Below are 18,547 nucleotides of genomic sequence, written 5' to 3'. Positions count from 1 at the left end.
CTCACGAGACATGCCGCTTATAAAAGGGACCTTACTAACACGACTAAACATTTCCAAACGGCGGCTTATAAACTTATAAATGTATAGTATGTATATATAGTATGTATACTTTATAAATCTACAGAAATTCCTCATTTATGGCAGTTAATTGGTTCCAGACCTGACTGTAATAAGTGAATTTCCACAAAGTACGATTCCTTACTTATAAATGAAATATTTTGGTAGCATAGAAAACCTGTTTACCACCTTCTAAATACAGTTTTTAACATTCTTAGAGCCCTCCAGACAGGAAATAACACCCCTATAGTCACCTGTACACTCCTACTACCCAATATAGTAGACATAATAAGAAAAAATAAGACATCTAACTCATAGAAAACGTGTTTACAACCTTCTGAATATGATTTTTAACATTATTAGAGCCCTCAAGAAAGGAAATAACACCCCTATAGTCACCTTTACACTCCTATTACCCAATATAGTAGACATAGTAAGAGAAAATAAAACATACTGTATAAGTCATAGAAAACTTGTTTACGACCTTCTAAATATGATTTTAAAATTATTAGAGCCCTCTATACATGAAATAGCACCCCTATAGTCACCTTGAAACTTCTATTACCCAATATAGTAGACATAATAAGAGAAAATAAAACATATTAACCTGTTTACCATATTCTAAACACACTAACATTATTAGAGCCCTTTAGACATGAAATAACACCCCTATAGTCACCTTTTCACTCCTATCACCCAATATAGTAGACATAGTAGACAGTTTTAAAAAGTACCAATTTTAAAAAGTGTATTTTATATCACAGCATAAACAATTCAAGACATTTCATAATTTTTTAATTAAATTAATTCAGTTTAGATAAAGTATTAATTAAAAGCATAATAATTTACTCATTATTTGATTCATTTTAAACCAGTGGAGGTAGCAATACAGCCAAGCTAATATACAACACTACAAAATCATATGAAATATGTGAAAATGGTCTTTTAAACAATAAAAACATGATAAAACCATTGAAATAATTTAATTACTAAGAACGCATCGGTCATCATTCTTTCAACAGACAAACATCAAAACAAAATGAAGTATCAAAAGTATCGATATTTTGACTTGGAGCATGAAGAGATGGTATCGGCAGTATCGATCCGCACACCATGCACAGTAAATGAAGTACAGCACAGTTTCACCCCGTAAATACTTTCACATGTTTGCAGACAACAAACACTACAACTTCTCTTTTGGACTCCTCACGGTTCTGCAGGAGAACCCTGTGGCAATGCTAATGTTAGATCACATGACCACCTCACAGTGACGTGCAGTGAGGTTCACGGCTGGTGAGGCACTGACTCCTTTGGAGTTTTTTTTATATTAATACAGTTGGCTCATTAAGAAGATAAGAAAACAAAGATCAGAATTCACTTTGGTTACACAAAATGTATTTATTGCACTGTATACGCTAGGGAGGTCCTGATCTGCTAGATCTTATCTTTCATTTGTATATGAAGTACATGCAGCCTGCCTTATCCTTCTCCAATACTTTGTTGTAAAAGTCTGATCACCTCCTGGTGAGCTTGGATGTATAATCCTCCATCTTGGCGGTCCAATTCATTCGACAGAGCATCAAAATATCGTGAATGCATTTGACTTGCTGCTCTCCAGCTGGTGCAGCTGCTGTCAAAACAAACAAACAAACAAACAAACCTCTCTATGGAAGGACAGCAGTGACAAGCACCTTCCTGCTCACGCAAGTACTGCGAGTGCCTCCCATATGATATTTGTACGCATTTTATTGTGGGATTAGCAAGAAGAAGAAGTCACACTCCCATGAAAGACATTGCACGGGCGCCATGATCCAACGCTGTGGATCTACTGTGGATCACCAAGCGCACTCAGATGGCAGGCAAGGCTTGCACACTACGGTGAGAAAAGACGCTGGCATCAGCCTCATTTTTACTTAAAAAATGTTGCAAATGATTGGAATCATCTAGAAAATACGTTTCTAATACACTTCAGTGGGGAAATATTCATATTTATGTGGCGTCACTGCCACACTTTGCAGATTGAAAAGGAATATCAAAAACTGATGGATCCCAATCAAAAAGTACGGCAAAAATAGTATAAAAAAGATTTAATGGCCATATATATACAGTATATAAAATATTAGTGTTTGTATTTGTATGAACACACTGGATTATGTATCTAGTTATCTTTTTTAATTGCTCATTCAGTCATTCATAAATGATTATTTTGACTTTTGTACAGGTTTTGTCTGTGCTAGCACACTGGAATGCGTTTATAACTCAAATAATTAAATGGTAATTATTTTCATATGTTCATTTGTTTTGTTTTATGAATTTTATATAATAAAATCTATAATTTTGCCCAACCCGTACCACTGTCGTCCGTTTCGTGCAGGGGCGTCAAACTGGTTGTCAACGAGGGCCACGTGTCAGTTATTGGTGCCCTCAATTGTAACTGACAACCTATAGATGAATATAAGCACATGATACTATTACATTTGGACTAACAAACTGATGGATAACTTGCAGATAATATTCAAGTTCAGAAAAACTACACGCAGTATAATTTTTCTGTCCAAATGAACAAATCCATTCCCAGGCCTTCGCGGGCCACATCTGGCCCTCAGGCCTTGAGTTTGACACCTGTGCTTCAGTGGGTGTCAAACAAGCTGAAAGAGTTCATAATTAATCAGCAATAAGACAATTTGAGAATACAAATCCTTTTCCAGGTTTATAAACTTCTTTTCTTCCATTTTCCATCCATTGCGTGAAACATTAAACATGAAACTGTAGTGCAAGTAGCGTTTCTTCTGAATGAAGTACAAACTTCAGCAGTGGAGTCACATGACCCAAGTGTTCATTGACTGAATGAAAGACATTGTCTTTCCTCGAGGACAAGCCGCTACTGGCTTGGCATGCGTATTGCAGCGCTATTTCAAGTCCAGATGAACAGGTAGTTATTTTGTCTATTGAGAAATGTAAAGAATAAAACATGGAACCTGTTATTGTGTTGTTGCGTTTGATGCCTTCAGTACACGACAGCGTCCCAGCAGGATCTTCTGCAGCTCGTCATCGGAGCTTGTGGATGAAGGTGCACGTTCTGCTTGAGTAGGGCTTCTGTTAAAATCACCCTGAACAAGAAAAACCAATACAGACTCGTCAGGAAGATGACATCTTTCTCCTGCTACCACTAATGCGTTTGTCACGCGAATGTTAACCCTGTAAAACACAAACATAGTAACACATGAGGAGTGCATGATAATTATCAGGGAGTTGAGTCATCAGGGAGATGACGCCTTACGGATGAATCCGATAACGTTAACATTCAATGCCAGCCATTTTTCAAAAGACAACCCCTTCAGTAGCGGCCATTTTAGAGGATTTTGACTGATCTTTCGAGGCACACAGAATATTGTGTTCCATGGCTTTGTAAACATGGAACCTACCAAAAGAAAGATTGGACTCGTATTTCATCAAGGAAAAAAAGTTTGTTTCCACTTTTTTCCATTCTTTAGTAATCAGCAGTAGAACATAGGTCAGTTTCAGGAAAACATCAGTTTCCAACAAAAAAAGGGAGAAAAACAGCTTTTTGTGGAAAGATACATTTGAAGCAAGTTATTAAAATGGCATTTTCAAATTTGAAATAAACTGCGCGTGTGCATGCGTTAATTTCCCTACAATGCGTAACCTGCTGCACGCTACACTCCTCCACTTCCCTTACTTCCTCCTTGCTGTGGAGTGTGTTTTTACATGCAAATGATACATGCCGAGCTCTTATCAAACACACTTGTGCCCCCTTGTGGCCGTTTTTATTGCTGAAAAGTTCTAGAAAAATGACCTCTTTTATTGTGCACTTGCGTCGTCACCTCTTTTTGCCTCTCATAGAAAAAAATGTAAAAGACGTCTAAATATGTCTTTGGGATCGGGCGTTCTGTCACGTTTCACGGGCTCTCTCTCGTTGCCCCCGTCTCCCGTGCCTTTTCTGTGTTTCTGTCCAGATCCTTAGTTCCTGGCTGGAGGCGGAGCTGCTGAACGCACCTGTAATTGAGTGCCGACGCCACTACTTAAGCTGACTACGGACAGCTGGAGAACGCCGGATTATTCCTTCGCTACACCACGTTCCAGCCGTGTGTGTCTCTCAGCCTCGTACTGTTTCCAGTCTCTTGCTAGCGCTCAGCAGACTCCGCCTCCAACCGGCATTATTTGTGTTTCATTTTTTCATGGTGTATCTGTTTTGTCACCATCGCTTTTCGTTGTGAGTTCTGGGACAGAATAAATTCAGTGCTCACCTACCTGCCTCCAGCCTCTGCCTTTGGAGTTCCCAGACCGGCACCCAACCGCACCGTGACACGTTCGGCTTTATAAAAAACTATTCATATGTCTTTGATATTGAATGAGTTAAAAATAGCACCGATACCTAATAATTTAAAAAAAAAACGCTCCAATGACATGAAATTGGGGTGAGCAAATCAAGCTCTCATTTTTTTCTCCTGCCTGTGACGTTAACGGCCTGCCGCAACTTCCCCTAAGCTCACTTGGAAATAAACATTCACTTTCCAAGGGAGGCGTTTTGCGTGCTAGTTTTACCAAATGCTCCACGATGAGGGAAAAAAGAAAAACATCGAGCACACAAAAAACCTGAAACACCAGAGTGTTTGAAAAGTGCAAAAGGTTTGCCTGAGACCTCCACGGCGTCACGCCGGCTGCTCGGAGCGTGTGCCTGAATACAGTGCACCTTGCTGGGCCACAGCTCCTCCTGCTCTATACTCTGGTTCTCCTGATAGTAGTGATGTGGTTGTAGCAGTGTCATGATATTTGATTAGGACAAATCAACAGGTTCAGTTGGTCCAATCCTAATTTTCTTACCTCCGTGTGCACAAACTATACTTCAATCTAAATTTAAATAGTAGATAAAAGTAGATAAAAAGGTATGTGCCACCTGCACGTCAAATGAAACATGATAGACAGAATAGATTTTACAGAATAGTATTTTACAGTGGAAGAGTGTTCACTAGGGGTGTAATGGTACATGTATTCATAGCTGCGCTCTTCTGGGAGGGAACCAAAAGGAATTTTGCTAGAAAAAAGCTGCAATCGTAGAAGATGAAAATGCTAACATCATGAGAAGATTTTATTTAGTTGTTTTTGTGTTTCATTTTAAAAATCATTGAAGTTGTCTCCACAAAAGCCAAGCAGTTTTGCATTTTATTCCTGGACTAAACCCAAACCATCACCTTAAAACCCAAGTACTCTACATACCCAACCGCGATGATGGCGTACTGTTACACCCCTAATGTCCACTGTTGGACAAACATAATTCATGTATTTTCCACAATACCATGATTGCTTTAAGTTCCTGGAAGGCAGAATGAGAGGGCGTCTTCTCCATCTGGCAAGAAAGAAAATAAGCACAACAAAGATTATTATGTGCCACTCAACAAAATCACTCTCCCAACAAAGACGTGACACAACGGAGCATGAACAAACATCTATTATTAGTCCAAAAATATGCATATTTAAGCAAATTATATATATATATATATATATAAATATTTATATTGATGTGTGTGTCTAAATGAAGTAAAATACAAATGTAAGGCATTCAGAAGACACACTCAAAGATGTTGCGATGATATGTAGTATTGTACACTGGCCACTAGGTGTCAGAGTAATGTTATATTGATGAGATAATAGCCACTGCAGGAAGTACTGTACAGAAACTGGAATTAAAAATGGAACAAGAATGCTAACATGTGTGAGTCTACATTATTTGTTATTTTCTCTTATTATGTCTACTATATTGGGTAATAGGATTTTAAAGCGTAAGATAGGAGTGTTATTTCATGTCTAGAGGGCTCTAATAATGTTTAAAAAAAGTGTATTTAGAACGTTGTAAACAGGTTTTCTACATATTAAATGTCTTAATTTTCTCTTATTATGTGTTATTATTATATATTGGGTAATATGAGTGTAAATGTGACTATGGGGGTGTTATTTCATGTCAGGAGGCTCTAATGTCAAAAAGTGCATTTAGAAGGTAGTAAGCAGGTTTTCTATTAGGTGGTAAACAGGTTTTCTATGTCTTATATGTCTTATTTTCTCTTATAATGTGTACTATATTGGGTAATAGGAGTGTAAAGGTAACTATAGGGGTGTTATTTCATGTCTAGAGGGCTCTAATAATGTCAAAAAGTGTATTTTGAAGCTGGTGAACAGGTTTTGTACATAAGTAATTAAAGTGGTGAGGGATTAGTGTACTTGAATACTCAGAAAGAAATGCGTAATTGTGTGTAGAAATGTATAATTGGGTTGGATTGGGTTGAGAGGTCATGAAATCACCTGTCTCTTGTTAGGAGGTCTTTGGCTGACAGGCCGAAGCTGAACTCCGTTCTTGATCCTGTCCATCATTTCCTGTACTGCCTGCTGCCTGACAGCCACTTCTGTTAGACACACAATCACGACCTTTTCATCATGTTTATGGCAGAAGGAGAGATTTATCAGCATAGCACATCTGGCACTTTCTTCAGAAAAAATCTTTGTCAATGTTTGTTTCATAATATTATGACTTTTTTTCCATATGTTAAAACTTTCTTTTGTTATAACGTTTTCCCCAACGGAATTTTCCAAAAATTACAACTTCATTTGTTGTTTTTCGTATATTACGACTTAAAAAACTTTTTTTAATAATTGAATTCTATGCTACTAAAGTGACATTTTTTTCACTCATCACATGACGAGTTTATTCTTGTAAAAATGTGACTTTTTTCTCGTTATTTTTTTTATTCTCATAAAATGGCAGCTATTTTTCCCATTTCTGCTGTTTTTTTCTCTCAACTGTTTCAACTTTATTGTAAATGTTCTTTTCGTCATTATGACTTACATTATCATATTATAACTTGTTTTGTTTCTCAAAATATTACGACTTTTATCAAATAACATTTTTCTTTAACATTTCAACTTTATGCTACTAAAATAACTATTTTTGTCTTTCGTAACCCAACCGGTTGAGACGGACGGCCGCCCCACAGAGCCTGGGTTCTGTTGCAGGTTTCTTCCCCAGAAGGAGGTTTTCCTTGCCTCTGTCGCCAAGCGCTTGCTCATGTGGGTTGAGTTGGTTTCTCTTTTCATGTATGAGGAGCTCATAGCTCATGTGCTCATAGACCGAGCTCATGTGTAAATTTTGTTAGGATTTGGCGCTATAGAAATTAAATCAAATAAATGAATAAAAATTTTAATTTTTCTTCATAATATTACGTTATTTTCGTAGAATTCCAACTTCTTGTTAAATTACACCTTTTTTCTCTTCGTATTTTGACTTTATTCTTGTCAAATTACTGCAGATTTTTCCATTTTTGCTGGGGTTTTTTAGTTTTCTTGTTAAATGATATTTTTACAATGGGCACGTTTGGACACCCTGTTTTACATCCTTCTCGTCATTAATTATTGGTCACTTTTAACAAAAAGGTGAGCCATGTGTGTCTCTGGAGACAGAAGGATGCTTACTGCTAAATGTTAGGTAATTATCATTTAAAAATGTGTTTATTATTTTAGGAACATTTCACTTTTTATTGCTTTTAATAAGGTAAACAATAAGTATTTTATTCTAAAAATAAGTATATCCAGCTTAAAAGTCCATCCATCCATCCATCCATCTTCTTCCGCTTATCTGAGGGGGCAGCAACTTAAGCTGCCCTGCTACTTCGTCCAGCTACTCCCGAGGCGTTCCCCGGCCAGTTGAGAGACATAGTCTCCTGGGTCTTCCCGGAGGCCTCCTACCGGTTGGACATGACCTAAACACCTCCCCTGAGAAGAGTCCGGGAGGCATCCTGACCTGATGCCCAAGCCACCTCATCTGGCTCCACTCAATGCGGTTCTACTCCGAGCTTCTCCCGGATGACAGTGCTTCTTACCTTATCTCTAAGGGAGATAAGGTGAAGCCGTCGAAGCTGTCCGTAAGTCATTCTCCACGGCTTCTGCGAACTCCTCCCATGTCCGAGTTTTTGCGTCAGTGACCGCCAGAGCCTCAGATCTCTTGGCCTGCTGGTACCTGTCAGCTGCCTCCAAAGTCCCATGAGCCAAAAAGTCCCGATAGGACTCCTTCAGCTTGACAGCATCCCTCACCACTGGTGTCCACCAACGGGTTCTGGGATTACTGCCACGACTGTCACCAACCACCTTACGGCCACAGCTCAGATCAGCTGCCTGGACAATGGAGGCACGGAACATGGCCCACTCTGACTCAATGTCCGTCACCTCCCTCGGAACATGGTCGAAGCTGTCCCGGAGGTGGGAGCTTAAACTCCTTCTGACAGTCGACTCTGCTAGATGTTCCTATCAGACCCTCACAATACGTTTGGGCCTGCCAGGTCAGACCGGCATCCTCCCCCAGCGTCGGAACCAACTCACCACCAGGTGGTGATTGGTTGACAGCTCCGCTCCTCTCTTCACCCGAGTGTCCAAAAGTGTCCAAGTCAGATGACACGACCAAAAAGTCGATCATCGAAATGCGGCCCAGGGTGTCCTGGTGCCAGGTGCACATATGCGGTTCTACTCCGAGCTTCTCCCGGATGACAGTGCTTCTTACCTTATCTCTAAGGGAGATAAGGTGAAGCCGTCGAAGCTGAACACGGTGTTCGTTATGGACAATCTGTGATGAGCACAGAAGTCCAATAACAAAACTCTGGTTCAGATCTGGGGGGGCCGTTCATCCCAATCATACCTCCCCAGGTCTCACTGTCGCTGCCAACGTGAGTGTTGAAGTCCCCCAGCAGAACAAGGGAATCTCTTGAGGCAGCACTCTCCAGTACTCCCTCTAAGGACTCCTAAAAGGGTGGGTATTCTGAACTGCTGTTTGGAGCACAAGCACAAACAACAGTCAGGACCCATCCCCACACCCAAAGGCAAAGGAAAACTACCCTCAGAGTACAGGCCCTGATTTGGGGGGCAACAAGAATTGACACCCTTGCCCGTCGCCTCTCACTGCAACGCCAGAGTGGACTAAAGACCGACTCATCTCAAGAGGACTGGTCACAGAGCCCTTGCTATGCGTTGAGGTGAGTCCGACTATCTCTAGCTGGAACGTCTACACCTCACGCACCAACTCAGGCTCCTTCCCCAAGGAGCCTGCAACCGAGGGTCGAACTGCCAAGGCCTTTGCCTTGTTACCTCTTCAGGCTGTGCCCGGCCGGACCCCATGGGTGCAGGCTCGGCCAGCAGATGCTCGCTTCCAGGGCTAGCTATACTTTCTTTCTTAATATAAGATTATTTTTCTCAAGTGAAAATTGATAGACAAGATATTTTTTCTTTTTAGGAAAAAAATAGAAGTGGACGAGTTTCACCCTGAATTCCTCAAGGCTCTGGATGTTGAGGGACTGTCTTGGCTGACAGGTCTCTTCAACATTGCATGGAAGTTGGGAACAGTGCCTCTGGATTAGCAGACCGGGGTGGTGGTCCCCCTTTTCAAGAAGGGTGACCGGAGGGTATGTTCCAATTATAGCGGGATCACACTCCTCAGCCTCCCTGGGAAAGTCTATTCCAGGGTGCTGGAGAGAAGGGTACGACCGTTGGTCGAACCTTGGCTACAGGAGGTGCAATGCGGCTTTTGTCCTGGTCGTGGAACACTGGACCAGCTGTACACCCTTGCAAGGGTACTGTAGGGTACTTGGGAGTTTGCCCAACCGGTCTACTTGTGCTTTGTGGGCTTGGAAAAGGCATTTGACTGTGTTCCTCGCGGTGTCCTGTGGAGGGTGCTCCGGGAATATGGGATTGGTGGTGCGCCACGACGTGCCATTCGGTCCTTGTACAACTGGAGCAGGAGCCTGGTTCGCATTGTCAGCAGTAAGTCAGGCCTGTTTCCGGTGAACGTTGGCCTCCACCAAGGCTGCCCTTTGTCACGATTCTGTTCATAATTTTAATGGACAGAATTTCTAGGTGCAGCCAAGACGTCGATCGAGTCCAGTTTGTTGGCCTTAGGGTCTCATCTCTGCTATTTGCAGACGATGTGGTCCTGATGGCCTCATCGGGCTACCACTTTCAGCATTCATTAGGATGGTTTGCATCTGAGTGTGAAGCTTCTGGGATGAAACTCAGCACCTTCAAATCTGAGGCCATGGTTCTCAGTCGGAAAAGGGTGGATTGCTCTCTCCGTGTTGGGAATGAGGTCCTGCCCCAGGTGGAGGAGTTCAAGTATATCAGGTTCACGAGTGAGGGAAGGTTGGAGCGTGAGGGCGACAGGCGCAGCGTCTGCAGTAATTCGGTCGCTGTACTGGACCGTCGTGGTGAAGAGAGAGCTGAGCCGGAAGGCAAAGCTCTCAATTTACCGATCGACCTATGTTCCCACCCTCATCTATGGTCATGAGCTGTGGGTTGTGGCCGAAAGAACGAGATTGCGGATACATGCAGCTGAAATTAGCTTCCTCCGTAGGGTAGCGGGACTCACCCTAAGAGATAGGGTGAAGAGCTCAGTCATCCGGGAGGAGCTCAGAGTAGAGCCGCTGCTCCTTCACATCGAGAGGAGCCAGCTGAGGTGGCTCGGACATCTAGTCTGGATGCCTCCCGGACGCCTCCCTGGTGAGGTGTTTCGGGCATGCCCAGCCAGGAGAAGGTGCGGAGGAAGACCTAGGACACGCTGGAGGGATTATGTCTCACAGCTGGGCTGGGAACGCCTTGGTGTCCTCCCGGTGGAGCTGGAGGAGGTGGCTGGGGAACGGGAAATCTGGGCTTCCCTACTGAGACTGCGCCCCCCGCGACCCGGACTCGGATAAGCGGAGGAAAATGGATGGATGGATGGAAAAAAATAAGAAATGCTTGCTCAAAATGGGAGTTTTTTACTTTCTTGAAATGTACTTTTTGCAGTGTGGTGGACCAGGACTTGATGAGTTGGTCCACATCGATGGGTTTTGGACATAAAGGCTATGGTTTAGAATGAAAGTCATACCACTTGTTGAACATGATGTTTGGCCAGCATTGTTGCTGCTTGTCATGTGTCTCTGTGCCATCAGTGACAGCAGGGAGCTGAAAAAGTGAGCAGACAAGAAGATGATGACATCACAGATACTTCTGATGAGAAGACACGTGCTGGCTTGTATTTGTGTGTCATGTGAAGGCAATGCGTGTTTGGGAAGTGGCGTGGGTTTAGGGAAGTAAATATGGCATCTCGCTCTGCCGCATTTGTGGCAATTTTCTCTTCTAGAGGATGAGACGTCTTCTTTAAGGAGACTTTGGATGTGAGAGTACTCATAGGTGAGCTCCAATTGAGAGAGCAGTTGGTGAACCCGGTGTCTTCCAATGCTGACAAAGGCTGCTCATTTCTTACGATGAATTCAATTATTTTGGGTTATTAGCTTAGCCTTCTGTGTCACGCACATACAGGTGAGTGTCGTCCAGCGCTTTGGCCGCGTTAGCTGCCGTTTGACTGATGACCACACTGTGAGCCTCCAAAAGTCACCATCTGTAAAGTGTTTGCTCTTCACATGCTGGATTAAATTAAATATTTTTAACGTGCGACCCCCACCAGAAGGTTTTCATGGCATGTGTTGGCCTTAATGCGTTTGTGGCAATTTCAAGGAGTTTGTGCAGCGGGAGTCAATATCTTCTCAGGCCAATGATTCCATGTGGGAGATTAAGAAGAAAGAGGGCAAGAAGTTTGGCTGTGGCAGTTGGTGGAGGACTTGCTGCCACGTCTGTTCCGAAAAGCGTGTGGGTGGGAGGAGCGCTGGGACATCACCATGAGCTGGAAGAACTTTTGCCTACATGGATGAGTACACTAATCCACGTCTCATGCAGTAAAACACGCCTTTGAATGACGTACAGTATATGTCGGATACACCTTGCTGTGAAAAAGTGAAGTATTTTTTTGCCTGTTTGTAACACAGATCATCAAACAAATTTTAATATTTGTCAATGACAACACAACTGGACACAAAATGCAGTTTTTAAATGAAACTTTTTATGATTAAGGGAGAAAAAAAATCCAAACCAACAAGGCCCTGTGTGAAAAAGTGATTGCCCCCCTTTAAAACGTAACTTAAGTGAGATTAATTGAGATCTATCAGTGTGGAAATTCAGGTTATAAAGCCATTTCTAAAGCTTTGTGACGCCAGCAAACCACAGTGAGAGCCATTATCCACAAATGGCCAAAACATGGAACAGTGGTGAACCTTCGCAGGAGTGGCTGGCCAACCAAAATGACCCCAAGAGCGCAGAAACAACTATTCCAAGAGGTCACAAAAGACCCCACAACAACATCCAAATAACTGCAGGCCTCACTTGCCTCAGTTAAGGTCAGTGTTCATGACTCCACCATAAGAAAGACACTGGGCAAAAACTGCATGGCAGAGTTCCAAGACCAAAAACCATTACTGAACGAAAAGAACATTAAGGCTTATTTCAATTTTGCCAGAAAACATCTTGATGATCCCCAAGACAATTGGGAAAATACTCTGTGGTCTGATGAGACAAAACTTAAACTTTTTGGAAGATGTGTGTGTCCCATTACGTGTGGCTTAAAAGTAACGCCGCATTTCAGAAACAGAACATCGCAGCAACAGTAAAATATGGTGGTGGTAGTGTGATGGTCTGGAAATGTTTTGCTGCTTCAGGACCTGGAAGACTTGTTGTGATAAATAAAAGCATGAATTGTGCTCTCTACCAAAAAATCCTGAAGGAGAATGTCCGGCCATCTGTTGGTGACCTCAAGCTGAAAGCAACTTGGGTTCTGCAGCAGGACAATGATCCAAAACACACCAGCAAGTCCACCTCTGAATGGCTGAAGACTTTGGAGTGGCCTAGTCCAAGTCCTGACCTGAATCCTATTAAGATGCTGTGGCATGACCTTTAAGGGGCATTTGTTTGCTATTTTCTAAAGTAAAAGCAATATTTGAAATCATTTATTCTGTTGTCTTTTGATTTTAGATATAAAAAAGTGTGTTTAGAGAAAAAGAATATAGTAGCTACTGTAAGTAAGTAGAGTTACCTGAGTGGGTTGGAGGCTGCTATGGTTGGAGGAGGAGGTGGTGGAGGAGGTGGTGGAGGAGGACATGGTAGCTTGGTAGCTGCTTGCAGTTTTCTCTCAAGTTCTTCAACTGAACAATCACATGATACATTCATTAAGTGACTAATGACTTCATATTTCAATATTCTTTCTGCCCTGGAATGTACACAGTATGTACACATAGTAGTATTATGACAAGTTCATAATAGCGATAACAACAAATATCACTCCGATAATTAAAAAAAGAAAAAACGCTCCAATGAACTGTGGAGGTGAGCAAATCAAGCGTTCGTTTTTTTCCCTTTTTTGATAGTACTCATGTGGTCGTAGTAGTTATGATATTTGCTTCGGACAAATCAACAGGTACAGTTGGTCACATCCTAATTTGTTCCAGTCCTTCTTACCTCCAGGTCTGCACAAAATCTAAATAAAAAAAAGTATAAAAAAAATATTAAAAAGTTAGCGGTTATCGGTAGCATATCAGTATCGGTAAGCATCGGTAAAAATAACGTAAAAAATAAAAAAAAAATTTAAAAAAATATCGTGCTTCTCTAATTGTTTCACATAAATATGTTTGTATGTTGACCGCTATAAGAAAAAAAGAGGTCTTTGTGCTGTCAAGAAGCTGTCTCCATGTGGACGGTTTGTTCAGGCCAGGGTCTCAGTTTTGGTGTTAGTGTTGCTGATCTTCTCGTGTCTGTGATCATCTTCTAGCCACCAAACAGCTTGTCTCCATGGTTGTAAATAAATGTTCTCACCTGTCAACCTCAGATGCTTGACCTCTGCTTGGGCCTTGGAGCACTTGTCATTGCACTGGCGCGTCTCCTCCTCAACGAGCTGAAGTTTCCACCTCAAGGCTGTCAGCTCCTTTCCAGGCTCGCAGCTCCTTAATTTGTCCTCCAGGTGCTTTATCTGAGCACATGCAAGGATAGATAGAACGTCTTCTACCTGATATTTACGACAGTAAAAGGACTGAAATGTGAATCTATTTTTGATAGTACACAGATGTTGTCAATTATTGCTCCCTCACTATACCGCACTTTTTCAGAAATGATGGCTGTCTGGTGGTGAACTATGGTCTATTATGAGTCAAAACATACTGTATGTACTGTAAATACAAGTGATACGGAGTATTCTGGTCACTAGGTGGCAGTAATGACACAAAACATTGATGAGACATTAGCTTACATTTCATTTTTATATTTATTTTTTAATTTTTGAATTTTGTCCAACATCCACAATCCTTACATGAGACATGAACACATGTCACATGTCCTTCTCTTTTCTGTGCGTTCTAAAGATCTAAAAACAGGTCTAAAGAGGAAGCCAAGAATGCACGTAATGGGACACACCTATTCCGCCTATAGCCTTCTGATAAAAACCTCAAAAGCGCCAACAAGGCTCCACTAATGTGACCTGCATATTACACCACCAGGTGGTGCGTTCCTTTCTATGTTGCTGTGTGAAATCAATGCACCCAGGAAGGAAGTGTTGCATGTTGCATGTTATCATGAATGTACCTGTTACTACATGCTCACAGCATGGATAGACAACCATAATACCTTGTTGGAGCTTTTTGGAGGTGTTTTAATAGCAGCCTTTCTTTTGGAATAAGTGTATGAATACGTGCATGAATTACCTGTCTGTTTTTATCTGTTTTTATAACTTTGGAACCCACAGAAAAGACAAAGACATGTATTCATGTCTCACATAAGGATCGTGGATGATTCCCCCCAAAAATGTGCACTTTTCTTTTAATGCTGCATAGTCATGAAGTCACATGCAGAGATGGGAACCTAGTGCAGGTAAAAGTGTTAATAATAAAGTTTGCAGAGGAGAAAAAGTGATAGTCATATGAGGATAGGAAAACTATGACATAAACAGAGAAAGAAAGAAACTGTCGCGCAAGAAGTAACGCCGGGCGATACTAATACTGTTAAAAAGTGTATTTACAAAGTCATAAACAGGTTTTCAATACTCTAACTATGAAAATATTCCATTGATTCACATGGAATCCTATATCACAGAAATTCATTATTCGTGGTCGGGTCTGGAACCAATGAACCGCAATAAACGAGGGACGACTGTACTCCCTTTGTTTCACTTGTGTTGTTTGTGTCTTGCTGCTGCAGGACTGGTAATTCTAAATAGCACCGCTGCCATTTAACAATCACTCATCTGCACCATAAAGCCTGCTATGTCGCTGCTAATTGTTCCTCAAATGAAGGTAGGCAAGGCTTCACCTGGTGCGTAGCGGCAGGAGAGATCAGTGATCCCTCTCAGCTTGAATTGTTTGACATGTGAGGTGAGAGGCTGTTCATGGTGGTCAGGCTCTCAATGCTGGCCTTTACCTCTCACCTTATCTTTTCACTTCCATTCACTTTGTGTCTTACTTGTGTGACGCAGGGGGAAATCATGACCGCAACCAAAAAGTATGCCAACATCAATTAAATGTTCTTCTTCTGTTGCTTATATGAAATCAGTATTACAGCTGCAACAATTATTCAATTCATCCAAAACTATTTTGCTATTTGATTCATTTTTTTTTATTTAAACATGTAAATATCCTCCGATTTCTTTGACTATTATTACTTTTGATCTTGACTTATGATGTTTGATCTTGCTTAGATTTCCACTTTTTGTCACCTGGCAAAGTGGTGAAATACTACCATAATCACCATGTGAGCCATGCCAGTGAGTAGTATTAATAGGCTGAGGTGTAGTATTATAGGTGTAGTATTAATAGTGTGATGTGTAGTATTAATAGGTTGAAATTGGTTGAGGTATATTATTAATAGGTTGAGGTGTTGTATTAGTAGGTTGAAATTGGTTGAGGTGTAGTATTATTAGGTTGAGGTGTAGTATTAATAGGGCGAGGTGTAGTATTAATAGGTTGATGTGTAGTATTATTAGGTTGAGGTATAGTATTAATAAGTTGATGTGTAGTATTAATAGGTTGATGTGTAGTATTATTAGATTGATGTGTAGTATTATTAGGTAGATGTGTAGTATTAATAGGGTGAGGTGTATTATTAATAGGCTGAAGTTTAGTATTAACAGGGTGAGGTGTCGTGTTAATTGATTGAGGTGTAGTAATAATAGGTTGAGATGTACTACTAATTGATTGAGGTGTAGTATTATTAGGTTGATGTGTAGTATTAATAGGTTGATGTGTAGTATTATTAGGTTGAAGTGTAGCATTAATAGGCTGAAGTTTAGTATTAACAGGGTGAGGTGTCGTGTTAATTGATTGAGGTGTAGTATTAATAGGTTGAGATGTACTGCTAATAGGTTGAGGTGTAGTATTAATAAGTTGAAGTGCAGTGTCCATGCAGACCTGCTTGTGGTGCTCCAGCCGCTGTGCTTCCCAATCTCTGCTCAGCATGGTGAGCTGGCTGAGTGCTTCCTGCAGAGCTTGGTCTGGTGAGGACTTCTCCATCAGAATCTGGCTCTGTCTCTTTAGCATCTTTTGCTCAACAACCATCTGAAAAGGCGTGAGACCAGCACGCCGTAGTAAGAGACAACGTTACATGCGTACACCGCAGGCTAAATGAGAAATGGTAGAGAAAAACAACTCACGGCTCTGGCAAACGTCTCTGCTTTGTCTCGCAAATCCTGCTCAAGCGTCAAAGTGTCCTGTATGGCCTCGTATTCCTCCACAGCAAGCTCAGACACTGGACAAGACATCCCTACTATTTACTCACTATCACGAACCACAGCTACAATAACTAGTCTGCTTACATTACACAATTAACCCACAACTACTTGGCTATACCGTGAATGCTTTTTTTGATTTAAAAAAACATGTAAATCTTTTTGTGATGTGCTTAGTCATCCATGAAAGCAGAGCTATAATGTTTGCGTTTTAGGTAAAGCAAGCTATTCCAACACATCAGCTTTGACTCAGGAAAACACTGATGGACATTTTTGCCCCCTTTCACCGTGTGTGTGTTGGCTTCATATTGATTTGGTCCGTCTAGGGCAGGCAAGGGTGTCCAAACTTTTTCCAATGAGGGCCATATGTGGGTATATGGACAATTTCAAGGATGTGGGGGCCATTTTGGTACTTTTTATTTTGTAAAAAAGGTTTAAAAAAGTGTATTAACACCTATTATTACACCTTATTGCTCTTTTTTCCATTGTTGCTGTTATTTTTTTATTTACTTTAATTTCTAGAATGTGCCATGGGCCGATAAAAAAGAAGTTGCGGGCCAAAGATGGCACCCAGAACGTAGTTTGGACACCAAGGGGGTCCAGGGCCTAATCCATTTCTTGATGAATTCAAACAACAAGCTCCAGATTCATCCACTAAGAAAATCATGGTTAGTTGCAGCCCCATCATGACCTACATACATACCCCACAGGACTGCGATCTATGTGTGGTGGCGGGGCTAGGTAACATCATCATTTAATTTGGATAATTGTCCATGATGCATGTGCACGCCTTTTTTATGGATGCTGCTGGTGGCAAAAAGTGATTCAAAAACATGAAAAACACAACAAATATGTTTCAAGGAAAAGTGAACTTTTTTGGAATTTTGTCCATCATTCACAATCCTTATGTGAGACATGAACACACACGTCTTTCTCTTTTCTGTGCGTTCTAAGATGTAAAAAGAGGTAAGTAATTAATGCACGTAATGGGACACACCTATTCCGCCTAGAAAGGCTGCTATTAAAACACCTCCAAAAAGCTCCAACAAGGTTTTATGGTTTTCTATCCGTGCTGTGAGCATGTAGTAACAGGTACATTCATGATAACATGCAATACTTACAGTACTTTGGGAACTTCCTTCCTGGGTGCATTGATTTCACATAGCAACATAGAAAGGAACGCTACACCTAGCGTTAACTTTTCCAAACTCAAAAACAAAAACACAGCAGCAGCGTTGCTGTAGCTTGGTTAATATGCAGGTCACATTACGTAAATGGAACCTGGTTGGCGCTTTTTGGAGGTTTTTTCAGAATGCTTAATAGGTGTGTCCCATTACGTGAATGTTTAGCTGACTCTTTTTAGCTGTTTTTATATCTTTAGAACGCACGGAAAAGAGAAAGACGTGTGTTCATGTCTCACATAAGGATTGTGGATGATGATGATACAGTGTTCCCTCGTTTAACGCGAGGATTAGGTTCCATTAAAAAAACAGCGTTAAGTGAAATTCGTGTAGTAGAAGTTTACTTTTCAAAAATTTTTTATATGTTTTTTCTTTCATGACATATTTTTTCATTTACTGTACATGTTTTGTCCTGTACAGAAAATGTTTTTTCATTTATTATATTTGTTTTTCACATTTACAGTGCATGTTTTTTCGTTTGCAGGATACGTATTTTCGTTTGTTCTATATGTTTAAAGGCTGTAAAACCCCTCACCACACACTTTTCTCAGACATGAGGAAATATATATGTTGCGCATATAGATTGGCCTGGTAAGCGCGGATCAGGCCCTGGTTGAATCAGGGCTGAATCAGCGATGTAGTGTTTCCAAAATAAGCCTGTCTCATCCATTGAAGAACTTGTTCA

The 18,547-nt window shown here is 41.2% G+C and overlaps 1 protein-coding gene across 5 annotated transcripts in view; it reads right to left on the bottom strand.

Moving 5' to 3' along the window:
• Positions 1 to 18,547, bottom strand: part of shtn1 (shootin 1) — a 39,278-nt gene continuing 20,731 nt past the window's right edge. Inside the window, exons 8-17 of one of the 5 annotated variants that reach the window (XR_008573357.1) lie at positions 16,607 to 16,701; positions 16,365 to 16,511; positions 13,786 to 13,939; positions 13,010 to 13,118; positions 10,973 to 11,049; positions 6,376 to 6,476; positions 5,375 to 5,425; positions 3,036 to 3,167; positions 2,410 to 2,499; positions 2 to 1,930 (exon numbers count right to left, since the gene is read on the bottom strand). Coding sequence is in view for 3 of the 5 variants with exons in the window: in XM_054795747.1 (XP_054651722.1) it covers positions 3,039 to 3,167; positions 5,375 to 5,425; positions 6,376 to 6,476; positions 10,973 to 11,049; positions 13,010 to 13,118; positions 13,786 to 13,939; positions 16,365 to 16,511; positions 16,607 to 16,701 (863 nt within the window). In the remaining 2 variants the exon portion in view is untranslated. The other 4 variants (XR_008573356.1, XM_054795747.1, XM_054795748.1 and 1 more) reach the window with 4 other exon arrangements.

This window comes from Dunckerocampus dactyliophorus, chromosome 13 (assembly GCF_027744805.1).
Source record: "Dunckerocampus dactyliophorus isolate RoL2022-P2 chromosome 13, RoL_Ddac_1.1, whole genome shotgun sequence".
In the NCBI taxonomy this organism is placed as follows: domain Eukaryota; kingdom Metazoa; phylum Chordata; class Actinopteri; order Syngnathiformes; family Syngnathidae; genus Dunckerocampus; species Dunckerocampus dactyliophorus.
Note: the sequence above shows the minus strand (reverse complement) of the source record. Positions and strands in the feature narration are given on the sequence as shown.